The following is a 24,190-nucleotide window of genomic DNA, read 5'->3' as shown; positions in this document are numbered from 1 at the left end:
GACCAGCAAATTGGCGTTGCCGCATTGGCCAGGCACGGGTGGAAGTTAAAAAAAAGATGATCACATTTTTGTTAAAACCCTGGGTTCAGAAGATCAGAATATTTGTATATACTGTAGGAATCCGATGAGCTTTAAAGCTCTTTTTTCACATGTTCCAGTCAGGGCGGGTCATGAAGTTGCAACATATAATACAAAAACACGGATTAGGTGTGTACAGTATAGGAACGGTAAGCGAATCGCACACACAAACTTTAAGTATTTTAAATCTTACCAGGTAAAGCATACTGAGCTATTAGCTTCTTTTTCAGAAGCGACCTGGCCACAAATGATTAGATACCTTTGTAGCTGAATCCAGTTTTCTCGGGTTATCACTGCAAATTGCGATATTGAGCTCCAGTTGGTTGGTCGAGCCAACTGTGCTTGTGAAAATAAAATCGTTAAAATTAAAATATCTTCACGTCTGCACTCGTTTAATTACAATCTTCTTCCCACTCATCGGGCGATCAGTGGCTCGGTTTAACCGCAGGCATGTTGACAAGTAAACCGATTAAGGTACAATCAAATAGATGCCATTATTATAAGTCTACACTTCTCATTTTTCGCATGGTAAACACCAAGTAAGTTTCTAGAGCCTAAGCTACGCACGTATTGTATTATAAGTATTTTTGCTTTGTCCCAGACGAACAGTTTGCACTACACCAGATTATTGGGTACAAGTCGATCAGTCTCTTTGTTCTCAGCTCCTGAAGAAAGAAGATTCATTCGTTGCCTGAAGCATTAGCCCGTTTCTTTTTTAAAATTTTCTCTTAGCTTGTGACTGCACAATTGTTGTTAACAAATGCGGTGGGGTTTTTTTTTAAATCTGTGGTTGTGTGCCACCGCGAACGCGCAGTCTGTTATACATTTTTTTTTCACCGTGCACCTGGCTTAAAGGCGTTCATCCCTGCCGTTTGATGTTTTTATCCAACATCTGCTCACTTGCTATGGTTCGCAAGCTCAGGTCCATTTCACCTACACCCAATTCTCCCACTGGCACAAGCTCTTGGGCCGACGAAGCGAGAGGGCCAGACTTGCGAGGGTTTAATGCCGCCATTTCACTTTCCCCACCGCTGCGCACCCTCGCAATCTCGTGTTTCACTTTACTATTTTAAGTGTACAAACACCTAATGTGTTTTCTTGAGTCACGTAAACACTGAGACTCTGAGAGAAGTTATCAAGGAAGCACTGTCCGTTGCGGGAGCGAGTCGATGCCGTAAAGGGTAAGTCATGGAGAAGGTTGATGAAAATGTAATTGTGTGGCCTTTGGATATTTCATCTTTCGCGTGATTATGAAAGATGTTAAATAGTTACACGTTTAAAAATAGTGGAGTGAAACACTATAGTTGTAAATGTCGTCGTGGTGTGAAATGGTGATCTTAAAGCTTCCTCGTGTTCTCGTATGCAGCCTGAACCCACTGCACCTCAAGGGTCATAGTTCAGCCTCGGGTAGGAAAGCTTGGGCCAATTGTTGGCTCGGGCCAATTGTTGAAGCCGGCTCGGCTGCTAGAAGCTGGGCCACTGGACTGTATGACTTTGCAGACCCATACCGTTTTTGGTTCCTTCAGTCAGACAAGGTCTGGATCAAAGTATGTTTATCAGAGCAGACAGTCTTAGTACAGAACACAAATGTGTTATAGGCTGATATTTCAGGCAATAGCCTTGAGCTCTGAAAAGCTATTTGGCTAAAAACATTAACCTACTAGAGTGTGTATATATTGTTATTCTATTATCATCAGACATGGTCTGTCTACTGCTGCTGATGCAGTCACTTTTGTTTCGTAATTCATATTTTGGTTTGAGAACCTGCAACTGTTACGTGATGGTTGAGTAGGAGTGTCTTAAACGAGACGATGGTGGTCATTATTTAGTTGATTCCAGCAACACAGATTGCCAAAACAGAACCAAACTAAAAACTAAACTTTTATTTATTTAACTAGATAAGGCCCACTGAGCTATATAGCTCTGTTCTAGATGCAACCTGGCCACAAATGACAGCTCAACGAAGTGGCTTATGTGGAAATGTATAGCAGTCAAATGCTTTAAACGCTTGTTTTCTAAATTCGGAGGGAAACACCGGAGGACCTGGAGAAAAAGCCACGTGACCACAAGGAGAACATGCAAACTGCAAATATACAGCAGGTGTCAGGGTTGGGATCGAACCCACGACCTCCTGTATACCAGGCGAGGTTGTTAACGTCTCGCCACCTTGGTGGAGTTATAATCTCAAACGAGACGATGGTGATCATTATTTAGTTGATTCCAGCAACACAGATCCCCAAAACACAGTTTCATAAGTGGTTCGCTTTTCACGAAGCGTAATGAAGCTGGGCTGTCTTTGTGCAACACAGCAACGTATGTCCTTGTTACAAATACTTAGGCAGTAATAATCAGACTTGGCAGTGGTGGCACAGTGGGTGTTGCACTGCGCTATTCACCTGGAAATTCGTGTTCAATACCTGGACAAAGCTGAAAACGGTAGCGATTGATATTTGATCCGGTTCCGGGCTCCCGGCCATCCACACCAACCTGCAGCGATAAGTGTGGTGAAGTATGGATGAACAATACCTATGACCCGCATAGCATGGGGGGCAGGATTCATCCATCAGTAAATAAATGGCTATAAATTATTGTTGGTGGGTTTTTTCCTGGCCTGCGATCTTGAATTCACTTATATGTGGCGTTTTGTTTACAGTAGCCTTTTCATACGTAAACTAATCGTAACCAACTAATGTGTTGTATCACGAATTAAATAGCTATTTTTTTTGGAAAGTACTTTTTTAACATTTATTTTTGGTGACAATACTTGACAAGATTCAATAATGTGAAGCGTTTGTTTTCTGCCTTGTTACGTAAATATTGTTTTCCCCCACATTGTGTGCATGATAACAAGTATACAAATGCACAAAAACCACAAGATTGTAAATCAAAACATTCCCCCAGTGTGCACGCCATCTCATTTCCTTTTTGGGGATGGGTGACAGGTTATAGCATGCGTCAAGAACACGCTATATAAAGTTTTTTTTAGCCAACAAAGGTGATTTTGTTTTTCACTGTGCAGATAAACAAGAGGTGATGAATGCGTCCTTGGCAATTTCATAACAAACCCTCGGTTTTTTTTGTGACACGTACGTGACCGCTCCTAACGCACACGCACACACGCGCGCGTGTGTACATTTCCTGCCACTGTAAGTACCGGTAGCCTAATGGATAGACCTGTTCTCGTACTGGAAAACGTGGAATTTCCACCACCGGCTCTTAGCCCCACCAAAGGGTTGATGATCGCTGCCACATTGGCTGTTTTATCTGAAGCGTTTGCAACTTTTTATTTTATTTTTCGTATCGGTGGATGTGCCTGTGCTGCACCTTGCAGGAGTCTGATCTCATCACATATTTGGAGTCGGGTCGTGTTGTCCTTTGAGTTTGGAATGAGGATCAGTGAGATGAGGGTTGCTGGGTGTTCAGTAGGTATGTCACAATGCATCGATTCAAATCCACAAATTGATTTTTCTGCCCATGATATATGCATACATTCATATAGGTATGAATTTTTTAATGCGTCTAAATTAGGGTCATCCCCCCCACCTTTACCCACTTGCCACCAAATCTCATTTTGCTATTAATGTTATGTCATGAGATGAAGGAAGCGGATATCACAGAACTACTTCCAAGCTCCCTTTAAGTGACCTGGCCCACACAGTAGGGGGCACAACTTCCCCCCCCCACTGCCCTGCCACTTAGAGCACTGTTCAATGTATGACAGATATATTGCCCACACAGTAGGGGGCATAACTTCCCGCCCCCCCTGCCCTGCCACTTAGAGTACTGTTCAATGTATGACAGATATTTTTTACATTTTAGAGCTGAAATTTATCCAAATTGAGTATAAACCCGAGTTTAGTGAGATCTTTTTTTGTGTGCAGTAAATTGATAATTGGCCAATTCGTATTTTAATACGTTTCAAAACTTGATTTCGTCACGTGCGGCTACCTGGATTAGAACCAAGAATCTCAGTTCCCAGCTCAGCGCCCTGACCCAAGATCCACCCGGCCACTAATGTTACATTTAGATGAACGAAGCAAACACCGGGCCTCTATACCCAGGTGATGTCTGCTCCAGTTTACGTTGCTCTCTAAGATGGCGCTGACAACCAAATCTGAATGGCTGTCTTAAAATGAGACTGTAATAATGAGAATAAGCAATTAATCCTTTAATTGAATTTGACACTGATTTGTGACAATTCAGTAAAGATCAATGATGCTGGGGTCCCAACCGTTATGCCAGCAAGGTGCTAGAGGGCACTGTGATGTAGGAGGAGTAATCTTTTGTGGGGGTATTGATTCTGGCTGTTCCTTTAATCGGAAGGATGCATTTGGTTCTCAATTTGAAGAATCCTTATTCGGTATTGAGTGTGTAACGATGCATCGATTTATCTAGTTAATATTTATTTTAAAGTTTATGATATGTCATGTCGAATTGCATGTGTAAGAATCTTTGTAATGTGTGTGTCGTATTTAATGGGATCGCGTGACCTCTGCATCCACTGGAGGCCGCTGCATTCACTGCAGTGTTTTGTGGTGACCCAGAATTGTGAAATTGAATTCAATTGCCAGGGTTTGGAAGAACATTTCCTTAAATCTCTCAAATCAGATTAACGTGCCCCATGGCCGGTGCTCATTCATCATGGGCCATGATCGTTCCACTGCTGGATGAAGGCCTCCCTAAGCCATTGCAATCTCTAAGAATCTCGCAATGCGACAATCGCAGAATTGGATGGGATGGAGGAATCTTGAGCCGTTGAACTGCTCTTGGGAAGAACTTCAGAAAATAAGAATAATAACCTCAAAAGTGTGGCGCTCATTTTACCTACCCCAGTAGACTGACGGACTGAGTTGTGCCTGGCCAAGACTTGAATTCGGCAGCACGATTGCCATCGTGGTGCTCCACAATCCCACAAGCAGTGGTATCTTCAACCTAGAAAAAAAAATCTGTTTGGAACCATATTTAGCACTCAACACTAGGCGGATGTAAAATATTTTCAGATTTGGCAATATGCAGATGTGCTTCTGCGGCCGTCTGGAACGCTCTTCCTTCTGGAGCTATACATTTTTAAATCTAGATTGAAAACTAATTTCTTTTCAACTTGCCGTTTGTGTTTCAATTTGTTGTCCTTCCCCTCACCTCCGATTTAGCACGGTTGGCTACGTACGGTGTTGAAGAAGTTCAACATACATAAGACTGTGAGAGATGGAGGTGGCATAGAGATAACTTCATCCAGCAGTGGATAGACAATTGCCGAATGACAATGATGTAATAAAGATTTCGGGCTAGCATTCTGGCACCTCCCAAACGTGCCCATTAGAGTTGCCAAAGCTGAACGTCTTGACGCTTCGTACAATACAGAGCGGTGTAAATGACACGAGAGAATGTTGCAGGCGGATTTTCAAGTATAGCGTTTCAATCGCTGTGGTTGACATTACTGGCATTCGCAGTTTACGTTGGCCGCGGATTTAGCGCTCGCATCAATATCCACATTTTTAAAGGGGTGAATTTCGTTTCGCTTCAAAATGCAGGATCACCCCGGGCATTGCAAATCAACAGCCCATACTAAGTTTTTACAAAAAATGTTCCTCCGGCCTTATAATTACCTTCCGCAGTATAATTGCGTCACGGCGCAAATTAAACCACCTGCTTCCACGTACGTCACCACGTACCTTGTAAAACATGAGCGCTTTTGTGAACGGATTGCATGCAATTAATGCGGAGCTGTCGTGTCGAATAATAATTATAATTGGTGAAAACGCAGAAGTCGTGATTTACGTATGAATTAAATAAATTAACGCTGTAAGAAGAAGAAGAAGAAGAAAAGTCAGTGTTGTTGGTAATTGTACCATACGGGGCATATGTGTAGCATCATTTATATGTCCATTATTATTATTGTTATTGCGTATCACAATAGGATTTCCTTCATGCGCAACGTTTCGAGTTCACGCACTAGCTCTGGGTGTGTTTTCAGGTTGTACCGTGTGGTGGTCAGTTCCTGAAAAAGCTCCCGGCACGAAATGTCGGATCTAATGCCCTGCGACCTGAATACACATTGCAGTGTCATCGAATTTGCCTGTGAAATTTTAATTTTAAAATTGCAATCTGCCGACCACCTACAATGTGTTAAAATACAAAATATGGCCTTTTTACTTGCACAAGCTGGCATATAAACATTATTACAGTACTGTATGTGACAATGTCTGCCATGTGACGTAAAACAAAATGACCACCACGGTTCATCTTTTAATGCGATAAGAAGTGAAATAACTTCTCCCCCCCCCCCCCCACCACGAATTATAGATAGGCGTACCTCTGGTTTAACCAACGTGTATACACGTGCAACGTATTCCATGAAAAATTAATGTGCTGTAATGACTGCCACCTTTTTCACAATGATGCTTTTTTTTCTCTCTCCTTTGCCTCCGCCAGGCGCTTTGCATTCACCTGCGCGCGGTCTCTCTTCGCCCGCGAAAACCCGCAGCCTGCGTCGGGCGCGACGAATTCCCAAACACCCGCGGGCCCTCTCGTCACTGACCGTGCCATCGATTTATTTTCTTTTTTTTCTTTACTCTTTGGCAAAACGGCCCTTTTTTTTTAACTCGCGAGCATACCGGGCGTGCAGCGTTGGGCGTATCCTGCAACGCTGCACCGTTGCCTCGTGGCCGCGTTCCCGAGGTCGGAGAGACGCAACGCTCGCGCGTCTTTTGGCCCTTCTCTCGCAAAAGCGGCGTGCGTGTATTGACAGCGGATTCCCTCCGGTAATGCTTGCCCGACGTCCCCACTGCCCGGTGACTTTCATGTGCGGTGTAACTTGCCATTTCACTTCCCCCCCCCCCCACCACGCTGTTGCCAATATAATACGCCGAAATGGAAGAGCCCCGATAAAATGACTTGACTGTTTGCAAATGTGCGTGCAGTGGTCGGTGGAATGAATGTTTACATTTTACGAGGTTTTGCGCTGTGTCGTAGTAGCTACGGTGAAGTCGTATTACGACAGCTTGAATTGAAGGGATCACGCTTGAGAGTATTGTAAAAGAAAATCTATTTTAAGTTGTGGAAGGTAAGACTTGACATTATGCTTATTTGGGTTTTTTTAAATAACACAGCAACAGGGGAAATGTATCCGTTTAACACGATCAATTTTACTCAACCACTTTCGACTAAAACGAATCGAAATTATGTGTTTCTCAACATCGCCAATGTTGACCCACCTCGTTAGTAAGCTGCTCTGTTATATGTGTTCAACATTGTGATTAAAAACAAATAAATAAAGTAGCATTTAATAAAATGTGAAAAGGGTGAATTTCTACTTATCGAAAATAATGGGGATTTGATGCGTGTGGCTATTGCACCTCTATATCAAGTTGATGCCTCCCAATTGTTGGGAAACACAGTTGCTGCCCTGAGCCAAACCCTTTTAAGGCTGCGTGTTTATCTGTGCGAGTGTGTTTTGGTGTGTGGTTGTCATTGGAAATGCATACAATGCTCTGATGCGTACTGTGCAATACATTTGATAAAATATCAGCCATTGCCAGTTTTTGGAAGTTTCGTGTTACGGGACACATTTTATAAACTCATTATGACGTGTGTGTTGTATTGTCTGGCTACCTGAGTTTAATTCCTGGCCATGGGTGACATCGGTGATATCTAATACACCTCGCCGCTGACCAGCACGGTAAAGCATGGTTATTTAATCCCTATTCCCTGCACGGTGTGGGGAGGCCTCCTCATGCAGCAGTGGATGGAAAGACAAACAGGGAGGCTATACTTGTGCATTTTTGGTGTTTTACGCCAGTTTTTCTTCTTCCACCACCAGCTCGCGTTCTGGCTCCCATCTCGCTTGTGTCGCAGCTCGGGGTGTTCGTGGGTCAGGGAGGCTCGACCCGTCAGCTGCGAGGGGGCGGGGGCGACAGCGACGTTCATCGCCCGACCATGGACTCTGCTCGGGAGTCGAGTGAATTGCCCGTGAGTGTGAAGCGCCTCTCTCTCTCCCATTTACGTCTCTCCGGCTCGTCGCTGCGTTGTAAAACTTTCACCGCATTCGGAGGAATGGGGGGGGGGGGAACCCAAAGGGAAACATTGAGTAGGATGCCGCATTTAAAGTTCTTTAGGATGATGGGTGACCACCGTGCGGAAATTAAACACGGGCGTTTACAGGCGTTGTGGGTGTTTGACGGCGGAGCGGCAAAATCCAACGCCATTCTTGTGCATTCCCCCCGCTTCACTCATCTGCATTGACCAGCCAGGTGAAGTATGGTCAAGTATTCCTCGTAGCCCGCAAGGTGTGGAGAAGCCCTCATCCAGCAGGGTATTTACATATCGGGTAGGTCAATATTGTGATTAAATTGGTTATATTTCGATTTAAAGCTTTCGTGACTGCAGGGATTCATCTTCTTGGTTCTTTTGGTAAAGTCACGTAGAATGGAAATAAAATAATAAAAATAAAACCTAATGAAATAAAATTCTCACGACGTTTCGGCCACAACACAAGTAGCCTTCTTCAGGTGAAGGAACAGCACTGTCGGGACGACAGCGCTTCAGTGAACACTGCTAAGCTTGGCAGCGTCTTTTAAGGTGGGTGGGAGGAGCAGGGCGCCTTGACAAAGGAGTTTACATATGAACAGAAGAATTTAGCATTGAGGTAGCTGTGTTAATGTGTTGGATTAGCTGGGTGTTAAAGTCAGAAATTAGCATGTAACTGGGAAATTAGCATGATGTTAGTGTGAGGGATTAGCATGTAACTGGTCACGGAAGTAGCTATGTTAAAGTCAGAGTTTACATATCAACAGAGGCATTTAGTATATTGACGCTAAACTACCCAACTATCATACAATAAGCCGATGTGAAAGAACTTTTACAGACTGAACCAGATCACGGATTTTATGTACTGTGTTGAATCGGACCTGGATCTGTTATGTTAATAGCTCAACTTATTGAAGAATATATTGAGTACATTTATTATATTGATGTAGTTTATACTTAGTTCTTTCACATCGGCTTATTGTATGATAGTTGGGTAGTTGCAGTTCTTTAGCGTCAATATACTAAATGCCTCTGTTGATATGTAAACTCTGACTTTAACATAGCTACTTCCGTGACCAGTTACATGCTAATCCCTCACACTAACATCATGCTAATCTCCCAGTTACATGCTAATTTCTGACTTTAACACCCAGCTAATCCAACACATTAACACAGCTACTTCAATACTAAATTATTCTCTTGATATGTAAACTCCTTTGTCAAAGCGCCCTGTTCCTCCCACCCAGCTTAAAAGACGCTGCCAAGCTTAGCAGTGTTCATTGAAGCGCTGTCGTCCCAACAGTTCTGTTCCTTCACCTGAAGAAGGCTACTTGTGTTGTGGCCGAAACGTCGTGAGAATTTTATATTATTATGTTTTATTTTTATTATTTTATTTTTATTCTACGTGACTTTACCGAAAGAACCAAGAAGATAAATCGGTTATGTTTAAAAAGAGAAATGGAATGAACCCAGGTTGAAGGGCCAGTTTGCATTTGATGTGAGGTGTCTACGGTTGCTCACCTTGTAATCCAGCACTTCTGAGGCGTGGTTTAGTGGGTCGCACAGATCTGTCGAGTTTTCAAAACCTGTTGGGCAGCGAGGTGACCATGAAATGGCAGTGCAGCCAAGTGAGTGGATTTTGGAAATCCATCTGTGTGGTTTTCTCCGTTGACTCTCGTTTCCTCCCACATGCTGAATGCTCATCAATGGAATTGGCCAAACATCCCATTGCAGGGACCTCCTTGGGAACAAAAAATAACTCGAGACTTTCCTGCATTGCCAATGTGCATTGATAGCATTACTAATACGTGGCAGTTTTGTCTTGCGGCAGTTTTGTCCCCAGAGTGTGTTGTGGCGGGTCGGCACGCAGGCACTTGGTAGTCGTATCTTCCAAGCCACACACCATTGTCCACTGAGCTGTTATGATTGAAACTATTTAAAAATGCTTTGGTCCAATTACTTGCATGGTCCTTCCTGGGGAAAAACCGCCACGGTCATGTGTTCTTTTCTGCTCAATGCAGCACGTACTTTTCATGGCCGATCTGTATTAGTTCGCACCTCCGACTAGCACGTTTTGGCTATGTACGGTGCGAAAAAAGTTCAACAAATGGTACAGCCAACTGTTAACTTCTAGCCGTGACCGGCATTAGAACGCCACAACAATGTTCATACAGTAAATATATTTACATGATTTATGCATTAATAGTGGAGTTTAAAATAAGAATTGCCATTGTGTGAATTGTTTTTTTTTCCCCATGCACGCAGCACGGTAGGATAACTCGTGTGAGCCCGAGTGTGGATGGGTGTGTGGGGAGTGGTTCGTGTAGCGGTTAGTGCGCTGCGCTATGAACCTGGTGACCGAGGTTCGATTTCCGCTTGCCACCAGTGACGTTTATCTGAACCAGTCCTGGGCCTCCCCTAGGTCGACTCAGTACCTTGTATGGTGTGCAAACATCACTGCTGGGGAGACAAAGGCGGCCGGGAGTGGTGTTTGCCTCCCACCCCCTCGTGTGTCGTTCCGGCCTTCATAGGTGCTCACTAACAGCACTTGCCCCAACAGTCTGTTCAGGCTATACAGGGGATCTTTGTTTTGTGGATGGGTGTGGAGAGTGGTGGAATACTGGTGAAAAAAGTGCAACATACATACAGACATTAGTTGGTGTTACTAGCACAGGTAATAACTCCAGAACACCAGCTATCACGTGGACGCTCTTCCTTTGGCTGTTTGAGGTTGTGATTTCAGTTTTTCAGTTTTATTTATTTTGGTATAGCCCTGTGAGCCATTCAGCTCTTGAATCGGGTGCAACCACAACAAAACAACAAAAACACGAACAAGAAAAACATTTTAAAGTGACTGTGACTGTGCAAACAGAAAATCCATGAAAAAAAAAACAGCAAAAAATTCATGAAAAAAGCACCGTACACCAACGCTGTGTGCAAAAAATCCCAGTGGGATGCAAGTCAAACAACAACAACAACCACAAGAAAACTTAGATTAAGGCCATCAGTCTAACTCCGTACTACAACAAAAAAAACATGTCCAAACCAAAAAACTTTTTCGAAATCACCTGAAAATAAAGCCATAATTGCAACGTAACAGTGATCACAGGGATGATGACTGGATTTTTACAATAAAGTACATAAATAACATGTAATACCAAATCCTAGAGCCATAGCTGGCTGCATGAGTTACTCCACAACAACAGAAGCATCAGTCGGAGTATCACATTTTTCAATACACCTTTAAGATCAGCATGCTAAATCAAAATACAGATAATACTTTGCGTCATCTGGAGCGAAAACATTTTATTTTACGCCAATGAATAGCAGTGGCAGCTAGGGGTGTACACCTCCTCTAGAGCAGTTTTGAGAGATGATCTCATTTGTAGCGATTCAAGTTGCAGTTTATTGGTAATAGTATTCGAGACCCTGGGGGCATCAATAGCAAAGGCCCTTCCTCCAGTTTTTGTACAGCAATAGGGAATGTGAAGCTGGTAAATGAGCGAAGACCTGAGGTCAAATTTGTTCTTTGAAACAGAGAGGAGATCCAATAGGTAGTCTGCGGATTTTTTTGTAAGTACATCGTGAATAAATAAGATCTGGTGCACAAGCCGTCGAACATTAAGAGACGTTAAGTTTGACCCAATGTAGAGATCACAATGGTGAGTCCTATATGGGCAGTTCAATGTAAATCTTAAGGCCGAGTGATAGATGTAATCAAGCTTCTTCAGTACAGTACTGGGGGATGATTTATACACGATGTCACAGTAGTCAAGTAGAGGCAGTATGGTAGCTTTTATTATCGTCAAACCAGGGCCGCAGCCACTTCCTCCTTCATGGCACTGCTACGTTCACGGCTCTGCTGCGTTGCACACGTGAAGCAAAAGTCCAGCGTGCCCTTTCAAGTTTGGCTCACGAACGTTAATCCTTACGCTGCGTTCAGTTTGTCTATTTATAACCCGACCAGAGAAAACGCTCCTCACTTTTTTTTAAGCCTGGCTTAAGTAAAGGATGCCCCCCCCCTGCCACCCCTCCCCCGTTTACATGAAAAAGAAAAAAAATGGACTTTATTTGCACAAATTACACAACCCATCCCTACCGGAAAACCGGGGCACGCTGATGCGCAATCGACATAAGCGGCTTTGCAACTGATGCAACGCCCAACCTATTTGTTCCAAATGTTCCCTTATTTGTTTGCGTTGCGCATTGATTTAACAAATGTAAATGCGTAGAACGGTACAATTACACACCGTTCAAACAGCAGCTTCATAAAGTTTGAACATTTTCTGCGCAATATATTCTTTTTCACGAAAAGACTATGCCTTTTTGACGAAGCAGGCCGCCAGCCGGTTTGCTTTCGTAAGTCACTATTGATAAATACTAATTGAGTGTCACTCATGATGTCAGATGCGTTCGCACACCAGCGACCGGCGGGGGAGGGGCTGTCGCAAGATCTCGCGGCGTAAATCGGGCGCCTGTTCACGCGTTGCACAACCTGCTCGGCCGGTCAAGCCGAAGTCGGTGACCCGAAAGTGGGAGGGGATCGTCCAAGATAAACAAGAGGCCCGCTGGGCCGCCGCCAAGCGAGACCCAAAAAAAAACCCGCCGGGGCCCCTGACGTCACTAAACGGTGCCTCCTCTGGGGGGGTGAGCTGTGTTGCGTCGAAGCCGCCCCCCCTCCACCCCACCTTGCAGGTGCGCGTGAACTCGCGTTTAAAGGCGTTCTGGAGGGATTCTCGTATCTTGGCTCTCGTTGCGGCAAGACTTGCCGAGTCGGTGTGCGCCCTTGCCAAAGCAAATTTCGATCCGGACCTCATTTGCATTTGGCTCCCGAGCGAGAAATATTTTTTAAAGGCTTTTCAACCGGTTTGAACTAAAATACGTTCAGGTAGCAGATGGGGCTTGGAGAAGTGGCATTCTATTTTTTTTTTCAAGTGACGCTGATCTCATTTTTCGGCAGTTTTGAATTATTGTTTAAACAAACGAGGGTTTACTGTTGCCTGGTCCGGGGGGGCTCTTACCGAAGAAAGGACCATTGCAATGCCGGGGAGCCTCAATCATGTGGGTGGAAAATAAGGGCTCTTATGTTCTGCAGTTTTAACCTGAATACTATTCATTAACATACGGGTGGTATACTGCATATTAATTTATTATGTTGTACAGTAGAACTTGAATGAAAATAATTACTTGTCACTTTAGCTTAAGCGAAACATGAAAATAAAATAATACTACATTCTATATACATAGAGCTCAACATTTCACTTTGGCAGATGTTGAGCTGATTTTTTTTTTCCCCCCCGATCCCTGCTGATGTGACTTTTCACATGCTCATTAATTTCCATTCGCGTAAACGTACACAGGTAGCACACCTAGTACGTACATTCACTCGCTCTTGGAGAATAAAGCACTGGCGTGTGCATATTTTTAATATCCTGTTCTAGAAAACTTACTGACCGCTCCTCGCGCACTCAAAGGAGTTGAGATGCGAGTTGACCACTGGCAGCTGTCAAATGTCCAGCTCTCAAAACGACATCCGCCTCGGTTCGGTAGCAGGAATTTCAAAATGCGCTCGTACCCGCGTAGGGGCTTATCTGATGCAGGAGGCATACCGTTGCATCAAAGCCACACGTCGTTTTGTGTCCAAACGGCGTGACCGACGGGCCATTGAAATGATTTAGGTTGATGCTGCCCTGGTCTTGGGGGGGGGCTTGTGGAGCGCCGGGGGTTGGGGGGGGGGGTGACATTTTAAACCCACGCCCGTATTTGGATGTGAACCTCCGGCGCCGTCGCTTTGAGGTCTACGGATTTTTTTTTACTTTGCTCGAGCGGAGCCCCGATGTTGGCATCGGAACGGTTCCAAGGGCTCCTCAAAGCTGCGAGAGAGCGTGCGGCTCGCCCCGTCGCCGCAGCCGGGAGCGAAGGCACTCGTCTTGGTGGCGACGCTCATCCTTCCAGCGATGGTTCGGTAAAACGGGGTTCCGTTCTCGCAAGACAAAGAAAGTCACCCTGGGCGAGGTTTCCATGCAGGATATTTGTCTTTGCGAAAAAAAAAAAGTGACCATAAACAATATCCTAATCCAAGTTAAATTCTGCGGATTCTCCTCCTGCCTTCCCCTCCCTCCCTTCCTCGCCCCAAACAGCCCTATTTATTAGAATAACGGGGGAGGGCTCATGAAAGAGAAGCCCAATTGAAACGGATGAACGCTGCTTGATTTGAAGCGCTTATTGTTTTATAGAAGGTGTCCTCTTTCGCCTGCCTTTATTCTCTCATTGGAGGTGGAGCTCATGGCCGTGTGACAAAGCTCGCTCGCTTGTACCTGCTTTGTGTTCACACGGTTCTGCGCTTGCCTGGAGCCGTGCGTGGCTGGCGTGTGTGCGCATGAGAGAGGGAGTCCACCGGTGCGTTAGCGTCTGACACCATCTTCCTTCACCGGCGCCAGCTTCGAGCATTCGAGTAAACGCGCGCGCTGGGCCTCGCACATGCTATAAAGTGAGTATAAATATATACGCACGCACACGCACGCGCATGTACGAGCACTGTACACCCGCCGTTTTGAGGGACGTGCACAGCTGCGTGCTGGCTCAAACATTTGGCTCGGGGTGGGGGGCACTGGTGGTCAGCAGAATCTGGCACCCGTACGAACGGCGGATGGGGGGGGGGGGGGCGGGTCACGCAAGGCCTGGCACCGTCCGTACGTGCGCCTGCGTGCGAAAGATAGAAGCCCCCCCCTCCCCTCTTCCCCCCCTGTGTAACGCTTTGTTTCCGCGTCCCCGGCCCTTGCAGAGCACCGGGAGCGTCCCTCGCACCTTGGCCGCCGCGTTCCCCCCACGTCGTCTCTCGCCCCTCGCTTGTCCCCCCCCTCCTCCTCCTCCTCCCCGCTCGGCGCGCTGACGTTCATCATTTCTGCTTCAAGTTTATAATTCCCCCCCCCCACCCCCCCCCCGATCCGGCCGCTGGCCCCCACCCGGCGCTTTGTGCGCAGGTCAGTTTATTTGTCTTTGCGGCGGGTGGCCAGAGCCATTGTTCCACCCGGGCGGTCTGGTTTGTTGCTTTTGGCCGATATATTGCTTTCAAGGGCTCCCGGCAGCCAGTTTTGCAGCGCTCGCCCGCTCCACTCGAACACCTTTCCGCCCCCGCTCTCAGAAGAGGCTTTGTTCCGCGGCGCACTCCGTCCAGAGCCGGTAGCAATAAGCTGTTCCGCCGCGTTTTTTTTTTTATTTTGGTGGGTGTTGCAAGTTCCTCTCCTCCCGCACGAGCTAAGCCATATTTTTATTTGTGGCCGTAAAGCAGACACAGCCTACGTGTTAAACAGGCCATTAATTTAAAGCAACATGGGGATTTAATATACTCGTGCTCCTGCTAAGGTGCTGCTATATACGGCTGTGCTCCCCGTGTGTTATTTTGCCGGCAGCCACCGTCATTGTTGAAGGAAAAGCCCGCTTGTGCTATCCCCCTGGTTTTGCCGAGATGTTGTTGAAGGAAAAGCCCGCTTGTGCTATCCCCCTGGTTTTGCCGAGATGTTGTGCCGCTTTCTCGTTACGCTTTTCGCGGGTTAAATTGCAATCGGCTCGTGAGGTTATATGCGTAATTGAGGCAACGTTCAGAGATGCCCGCTGTCAAGTGTTTAAAGGGCCAGTGTGACTCTCCATGAATGCTGTGCAGCAAGACGGATAAGTTAGTGGTGGAAAAAAAACCGCGTTTGGATGCTCCATTCGTTATGTCGGTTTACGAGCTTGGTTGCACGGACGTTTGGGCGTATTTTTATCCGAACGTGTGATGGCGTTTTGACTTGACTCTCCTCGTCCTTTTGTCCCTTGTGTGTTTTGAAGGCCGTTTTTAGAATATGATTGTTCACTGGAACCTACGCGTCGGTTAATTTCCTTACATTTGGCAAGTCTCTCGCCCCCGCCCTCCACTCTGCTCTAAGCCTGGACGCGAGAGCACACTCGGAGCGAGGTGCCTGTCTCGGTGTAACGCAGTCCCGACTCGTGGCGCATTGGAGCGGAACGCGGTCGCGTGTCTGGCCTCGACCCGTTTGGGTTGGAATCTGTCCCCCTCCTTCAATTGTGTTGAATCGCCGCTGCTTGACTGTCATGAGCACCGTGACTTCCCAGGGCTGATTTCGTTCGAAGCTCAAGACCCAATTCCTCCCCCCCTTCCCCCATTGCCTGTAGTAAATCCTTTATTCCATTCATAGGTACAGCGCTTGTATCCCAAACATCCACAGTGCATTAACTCCAGCCTGACGGTTCGATTTTATTTAACTTGATTTATCAGCCTCTTGATTGCTTGTTTGCAATTATTTTTGCAGGGTGGTGTTATTTTTTTAAATCTTGATTAGGCCTATTGCATTTAAACACGACCGCACATCCAAACAGTAAATTACATGCACTGTTATTGCTCGTCCAAACATAAATGCTACGCACACCGGTGTTTGCCTGTGTTTTAATAATAATGACCACAACAATAATTTGTATCACTATGCGAATCCACTGCTGCATGAGGGGGTGGGAGGGGGGGGGTCTCCTTATGCTGTGTGAGGCATGGAACCGGTCGTTTGCCTGTGCTTCACCACGCTGGTCGGTGCATGTTGGTGTACGGTGAACCTGAACTGTCCAGAATCGGTTTGGACATCACTCCAGCCGTGGGCGGGGAATCCAACTCGCGCGGCCGGGTTCATAAGCGCAGCGTGCTAACCCCCCCCCCCCACCGCCTGTGATTTCGGCGAGCGTGTAAGCACGCACAGGTGATCGTTTGAATGTTGTGTGGCGTGCTGATGAAGCAAGAAGAAAACATTTTCATTTCCTTCTCCAAATAAAACACCTTATGTTTATAAAGCTCCACGATGTATATTTATTGCCTGAGCAAGTAGGCTATAAAACCATTAATTGAATGTACTAACAAATTTGTTGTGGGGGGTTGGGGGACAAAACCTGCACCGTGCACTTGCACGGTTTGCCGGTTTGGGCCCGAGGCGAAATTCTTTATTTTAGCAATTCGGGCCTGTGGTATCGCGACGAGGAACACCGTGCCGATGTCGCTGCTTGCCCCAGGTGTGATGTTTATCGTTCCCCCCCCACCATGTTGTGTAAAATTAGAGGTGTTGAAGTTCCAATCGGTGACTACACATTGCACATGCAAGAGGTGTTGAAGTTCCAATCGGTGACTACACATTGCACATACAAGAGGTGTTTGAAGTGCCAATCGGTGACTACACATTGCACATACAAGAGGTGTTGAAGTTCCAATCGGTGACTACACATTGCACATACAAGAGGTGTTGAAGTTCCAATCGGTGACTACACATTGCACATACAAGAGGTGTTGAAGTTCCAATCGGTGACTACACATTGCACATACAATTCGCTGGCTGCGTTTGGTCACGGTGGTTGGGACGGTCGGTTCGCGGTGTGGTGCCCCGCGTTGTTCGATTTTCCCAACTCGTGGTTTTTTGTTTTGATTTTTTTGTTTCGGTATTTTGTTTTGTTTTGTCTGTCAAGACAGATTTTAAAAAAAAATATTTCCTGTGCAGCGACTTAAGATGATTTAAATACTTTATTTAGTTTGTCCTACCCCCGCAACCTCCATTAGTACGGTTGGCTACGTACGGTGCAAAATAATTTCAACGTGCTGTATAAATTCATATGATTAAACTGAAGTTGAATGAAAAGCAAAAAAATGAATGTGCCTGAACAAGACTTTTAAAATTGGTGTCTACTCTTATTCGCTATGACATGCGGATCGTAAATACGGACGTCGATAAATAAAAAGGAACAAAAAAATCTTAAAGTGTACAAAGAAGCGTGGGTGAGGTGCGGGGCTTGAGAATTACACTGAGAGGCAGCAAGCCGCAGACGTGGATTCGAGAGCGTGTGCAGATTTTAGGGGGACATCATATTCCCTGACCAGAAACCGAAGGTGCAAGTGGCGTCACTTGGGGGGGTGCGAACCGCACCGGGTGACACCATCAGAGGGGGTGACACCAACATGACTGTCTATGACATTTTTTGTGCAGTGTTTTTCAGCAGAAATTTATTATTTTTTATATATATAAAAAAATATATCCCTGTAGTTGTAACGACAAAAACATTTATCGTAAGCCCAGCTTACATGTACTGTATCAATATACCTACAAGGCTAAAACTCTAATTTGCTGATTTTCTTTTTGAACCTTCTAAAGCGCTCCGGTCAGAGCTGTCATTGTTACCCAGTTACAGTGACGCTTCGAGTCACGTGGTTTCGTCTGCACGCGCTACAAACACGCGCTGTTGTGTTCGTCACTGCTGGTGTTTTTACAGTTGCTGATTTTGTCAAATTTTCGGGTGTTTTAGCTACAATATTGTGGTAATTGGTATTTGTGAACCTATATCAATAACTTTTTTGAGAATGAAGTAGTAATTAAAGTAAAAGGAAAAAAATAGTAAGGCTTCCGCTCAGTTACTGATAATTTTGTAATTCAATGTAGAAAGATTTTACAAAACAATGTTGTTGTTCGTTTCATCTAATCTAAGAAATATTAAATTTAAGCAATTTACAACTATATCACATTATTCTCTGATTAAAATTGATAATTAACTTAATGTAGAACAATTATTGATTATATAACTGATACCTAAATAGAGAAATTGACAATTGAAAACATGGAGTGGGGGGAAATGCTATGTTTCTTGATACATGTTTAGAAATATATAACTTAAATTTTAAATTAGTTTTTTTTCATTTTAGTCGTTTTAAAATTTTCTTTAAAAACATCACTGTCTTGCAAATATATATCTGATGTAATGTAGTTCTTAAATGTTTTGATGTTTTTTTACTTCGAATTCTATTGTTTTCTTACCGAATTTTCACTTTAACCACATGAAACTATGTAAAAGTACATTTAGGCTTTTGATTTAAAGCTTTCGTGACTGCAGTAATTCATATTCTTAGCTCTTTCGGTAAAGTCACGTTGAAGGGAAACAATAAAATAATAAAATATATATAAAACAATAAAAATTCTCACGACGTTTCGACCATAACACAAACGGTCGTCATCAGGTGTGTCGGTTTGCAAAATATGTATTTTATTATTTTATTGTTTCCCTTCAACGTGACTTTACCGAAAGAGCTAAGAATATACATTTAGGCTGTACGTATGATATTGTAATTTAACGGTGTAATTTTAATTTTGCTGGTTGTTTATGTCACTACTATTGCCATTACATTCAGTGATATTCGGGAATTATGATTTACGAGTAACAGTACAAAAAACATTACTAAGGATTCTGTATGGTCTGGTCTGGGAGGAGGTCCATGGGGGGTGACACCATGAGTTACCGCACTGGGTGACACCAACCCTAGTGACGCCACTGCTAAAGGGGGTCTCGTTTGTGCAATGTAGCTTAGCAGGGCTAATTAATAATGGCCGATGATTTCGACCGAGTGACAGCCAGAGCAAAGAACGTGTCCGAGAGGACGTCCACTACGTAAATGATATCAGCTCGTGTGTGTGTGTCGGTGCTCACCGGAATGTTGCATCGCAGGGCCGTGGGCGATAGCAGTGGATTGATCATGGCCGTTGATGCCGACGACGATGATAATTATAACGAAGGGGGACAGCGGATCGTGGCTGTTTTGCGCACTCAACTCTGGCCGCCCCATGTGTGTGTGTGTGTGTGTCGCCTGGGCCACGTGGATCCCCTGTGGTGGGGGTGCTGCGCTCGCTGTGGCCTGGGAGGGCTTAAGAGTTTGGTGGTTTGATCTCGGCAACTCGGTGTGCAGTCATTCGGTGACCAGCCTGAGACTTCGCCCGTTCCGTTTGAGAAACCTGGTGTTATCGTGGTTGTGCAGCTGAACCCTGGTCTCGAACCCAGGTGTTCTCGGCAATGCTGCCAGAGTGCTCTGACCTCTGAGCCATCTGGCCTATTCAGGTTGTACTTTACAGGGTGGCTCAAAAGTCAGGGTTATTATATTATTTCAACAATTGACATAGGGTGATTTAATTTATTTTGACAAATGTTCAAACTGACTGCCATTAACAATAATGCATGCGTGAATTCTCTTTTGAAATTAATTTAGGACGTTTTGAAAGATTAGTATGCATACAAACCAAGTGAACTCGTTCATCTTCAGTCAGCTGTTATTCCATTCTGAAATGTCATCTGATAAGGAAGAAGAGAAAAATATATTCATAATTATAATACATAACATTAACTGAAACAATGTTTTAATGACAGTGTTAAAATAAATGAAATAACCCTGTGTCCTGATTTTTCGCCCACCCTGTGTATATATATTTTTTTAAAATATGCAAATATACATATTTCCGGCTTTAATTTTTCAACAGAGTAACCCAAAACATCGGTGTACTATAATATGCCACCATGAATATACGATATTGGGTTTTTCAGAAAATGCGTAGCTGTAGGTTTGCACAATTTTGATTACAATACTTAATATACCTTTCCTAAAACCTGTTTAAATTCATGAATTAACGGACTCAATTGTAATGTTTGGGCAAAATGGGTATAATTTATAACGTCTTCGTTTTTCTCGATAGTTCATACGAGTCGAATCGTTCGCTACCATTTAAAATCCACGACTTGGTTAATTGCCCTCTGACCCCTCACATATTTGCGTGAGCTTCTGCGCATATTTGTTACACCTTGCGTGATGCAAGCGGTGTTGCATTTCACTTCCAAGTCTCCCGTTCAATATCCCTCAAAATACTTGGGTGCCCGTTTCCAAATGCCTTGCGCCCTTTCGCATGGCGCTCACATGTCCATCCCAAGCGGTGCACCTCGTTGTGCTGGAATTTGATAAAAGGTGGTGACCGTGGCGACGTACCCATGTTTTCTGTTGTGCCGGTATGTCCTGTTGTTACAGTTCACGTTTCGCAATACCGATTTACTTTATATTTACCAATTTTGCAGTGCGTGTGTGTCTGTATGAGTGGTAGTGTAGCGGTTAGCGGCGCTTGCGCTGTGAACCCTGGCGGACCCGAGTTTGATTCAGGCTCACGGCCAACTCCAGTGTTGATTTATCTAAACTGGTCCTTGGCCTCACCTGGGTCCACTCAGTCTTGAATTAATTCCTGGTGCGGTGTGTAAACATTGCCACTGGGGAGACAAAGGTGGCCAGGGGTAGTGCTGGCCACCCACCCCCTCCTGTGCAGTGCCGACCTTCATAGGTGCTCGCTAATAGCAGTTGCTCCAAAAGTCTGTTAAGGCTCTACAGGCTTCTTTGTATTTGTCTCTTGCGTAAATATTGACCAGATATTCTAGAAAGTGCCCAATCTTGAAAGCTAAGCAGGTTTGTGCTTGGACATTACATAAGCCAGTCGTGATATGGTTTGCGCTGTTATTTTGTGGGCTGCAGAGGGCAGTACATCAACATCTATTGTTGTATTGTACTATGCTCTCGCATCTATACTCCTCGTCTTAATGAACCTGTACTGCCAAGTGCCTGTGACCCGCACGACGTCGGGCAGGCCGCATCCAGCAGTGGATTGACAAAAGGCCCGTGCGTGTGCATCTGTCGTGAGGGAATGGTGTCCATAGCAGATTTCACATTGCGCTACAGTGAGGGAAAAAAGTGTTTGATCCCCTGCTGATTTTGTACGTTTTTGCCCACTGACAAAGAAATGATCAGTCTATAATTTTAATGGTAGGTTTATTTCAACAGTTAGAGACAGAATAACAAGAACAATCCAGAAAAACGCATGTCAAAAATGTTATAAATTGATTTGCATTTTAATGAGGGAAATAAGTATTTGACCCCCTCTCAATCAGATTTCTGGCTCCCAGGTGTCTTTTATACAGGTAACGAGTTGAGATTAGGCGCACACTCTTAAAGGTAGTGCTCCTAATCTCAGCTTGTTACCTGTATAAAATACACATGTCCACAGAAGCAATCAACCAAATCAGATTCCAAACTCTCCACCATGGCCAAGACCAAAGACCTCTTCAAGGATGTCAGGGACAAGATTGTAGACCTACACAAGGCTGGAATGGGCTACAAGACCATTGCCAAGCAGCTTGGTGAGAAGGTGACAACAGTTGGTGCGATTATTCGCAAATGGAAGAAAAACAAAAGAACTGTCAATCTCCCTCGGCCTGGGACTCCATGCAAGATCTCACCTCGTGGAGTTGCAATGATCATGAGAACGGTGAGGAATCGGCCCAGAACTTCACGGGAGGATCTTGTCAATGATCTCAAGGCAGCTGGGAACATAGTCACCAAGAAAACAATTGGTAGCACACTACGCCGTGAAGGACTGAAATCCTCCAGCGCCCGCAAGGTCCCCCTGCTCAAGAAAGCACATATACATGCCCGTCTGAAGTTTTCCAATGAACATCTGAATGATTCAGAGGACAACTGGGTGAAAGTGTTGTGGTCCGATTAGACCAAAATGGAGCTCTTTGGCATCAACTCAACTCGCCGTGTTTGGAGGAGGAATGCTGCCTATGACCCCAAGAACACCATCCCCACCGTCAAACATGGAGGTGGAAACATTATGCTTTGGGGGTGTTTTTCTGCTAAGGGGACAGGACAACTTCACCGCATCAAAGGGACGATGTACGGGGCCATGTACCGTCAAATTTTGGGTGAGAACCTCCTTCCCTCAGCCAGGGCATTGAAAATGGGTCGTGGATGGGTATTCCAGCATGACAATGACCCAAAACACACGGCCAAGGCAACAAAGGAGTGGCTCAAGAAGAAGCACATTGAGGTCCTGGAGTGGCCTAGCCAGTCTCCAGACCTTAATCCCATAGAAAACCTGTGGAGGGAGCTGAAGGTTCGAGTTGCCAAACGTTAGCCTCGTAACCTTAATGACTTGGAGAAGATCTGCAAAGAGGAGTGGGACAAAATCCCTCCTGAGATATGTGCAAACCTGGTGGCCAACTACAAGAAACGTCTGTCCTCTGTGATTTCCAACAAGCGTTTTACCACCAAGTACTAAGTCATGTTTTTCAGAGGGGTCAAATACTTATTTCCCTCATTAAAATGCAAATCAATTTATAACATTTTTGACATGCGTTTTTCTGGATTTTGTTGTTGTTATTCTGTCTCTCACTGTTCAAATAAACCTACCATTAAAATTAGACGGATCATTTCTTTGTCAGTGGGCAAACGTACAAAATCAGCAGGGGATCAATTACTTGTTTCCCTCACTGTACGACCCCAGCAAGACGGGGGGGGGGGTGCATTTCATTGACCGCGACTCACAACGGCATCGGGAATCGCCGCTCGTGTTGGGGCCATGAGTACGTGCTTTGTCTGATGGCTCTGTAAAAACAAATCCCCTAAGACCCCCATCGCGAGTGATTCACTGCCGGTTTGCCAAGCTTCCCACAACTGCCATGCAACGACCTTGTCCGTCAAAGTGCAAGCCCCAATGCATTCCACGGATACTCTGAATTCTGATTCGGTTTTTATTAGACCTGAATCAGTTTGGTGTAAAACACTTTTTAAAGAGGTAATCATTTAAAAATAGAAACTTTATGTGATATAGATACAAATTTTTACTGATGCAGGTTCAGTGTTTAAAAAAAAAATCTTCCAAAAGCTGAGCTCAATGGAAGTCGTTATTACAAATTGTGGAAAGGATGGTCATCAGAAGGGACCATTTTATCACCATGGGGTCATGCATTCAGTTTAGTAACTGCACATAATTTACACAGAATCGAATGTATTTTCACAACCTACAAAGGCTAGTTAGAATTGTAAATACAATTAATTACCTTTTTTCCTCCAGAATCTGGTTAATACTATGTATCTAGTTGATCGTAAATAAACCTTTTAATAAACATATTTCCTCCTGTGGTTAGTTGGCCACTAGATTAAACGTTATTTTATCTCCAATGACCTTTCGTGAATGTGTATCATCCGTGTGTCAAGAGGCTAATGATGTCAAGTATTTAAAAAAAAATTGTTTATTGAATAATGATTGAAGTATCGTTCTATGATTGAGGCATTAAATTTCCATGTAAACATTTTGCGAACCAGACGAATGATATTCTTTGGGTCTTTCGGTAAAGCCACATAGATAGAAAAAATAACAAAAATACCACGAGGTTTCGATCGCAACACAAGCAATCGTCATCA

The 24,190-nt window shown here is 44.6% G+C and overlaps 1 protein-coding gene across 13 annotated transcripts in view; it reads left to right on the top strand.

Moving 5' to 3' along the window:
- Nucleotides 1–24,190, top strand: part of LOC116942691 (protein phosphatase EYA1-like) — a 153,949-nt gene that overhangs the window by 3,682 nt on the left and 126,077 nt on the right. For 10 of the 13 annotated variants that reach the window (XM_076067299.1, XM_032954933.2, XM_076067300.1 and 7 more), the window contains exon 2: nucleotides 7,898–8,046. In XM_076067299.1, the coding sequence (XP_075923414.1) occupies nucleotides 8,014–8,046 (33 nt within the window). In that variant the 5' untranslated portion in view covers nucleotides 7,898–8,013. Of the gene's footprint in view, nucleotides 1–7,897; nucleotides 8,047–13,906; nucleotides 14,594–24,190 lie in introns of those variants that run through there. The other 3 variants (XM_076067298.1, XM_076067304.1, XM_076067309.1) reach the window with 3 other exon arrangements.

Source organism: Petromyzon marinus, chromosome 15 (genome assembly GCF_048934315.1).
Source record: "Petromyzon marinus isolate PM22_M1 ecotype Great Lakes invasive population chromosome 15, UKy_Petmar_22M1.pri1.0, whole genome shotgun sequence".
NCBI classification, from domain to species: Eukaryota; Metazoa; Chordata; class Hyperoartia; order Petromyzontiformes; family Petromyzontidae; genus Petromyzon; species Petromyzon marinus.
This window is presented reverse-complemented; position numbering and strand designations above follow the sequence as displayed.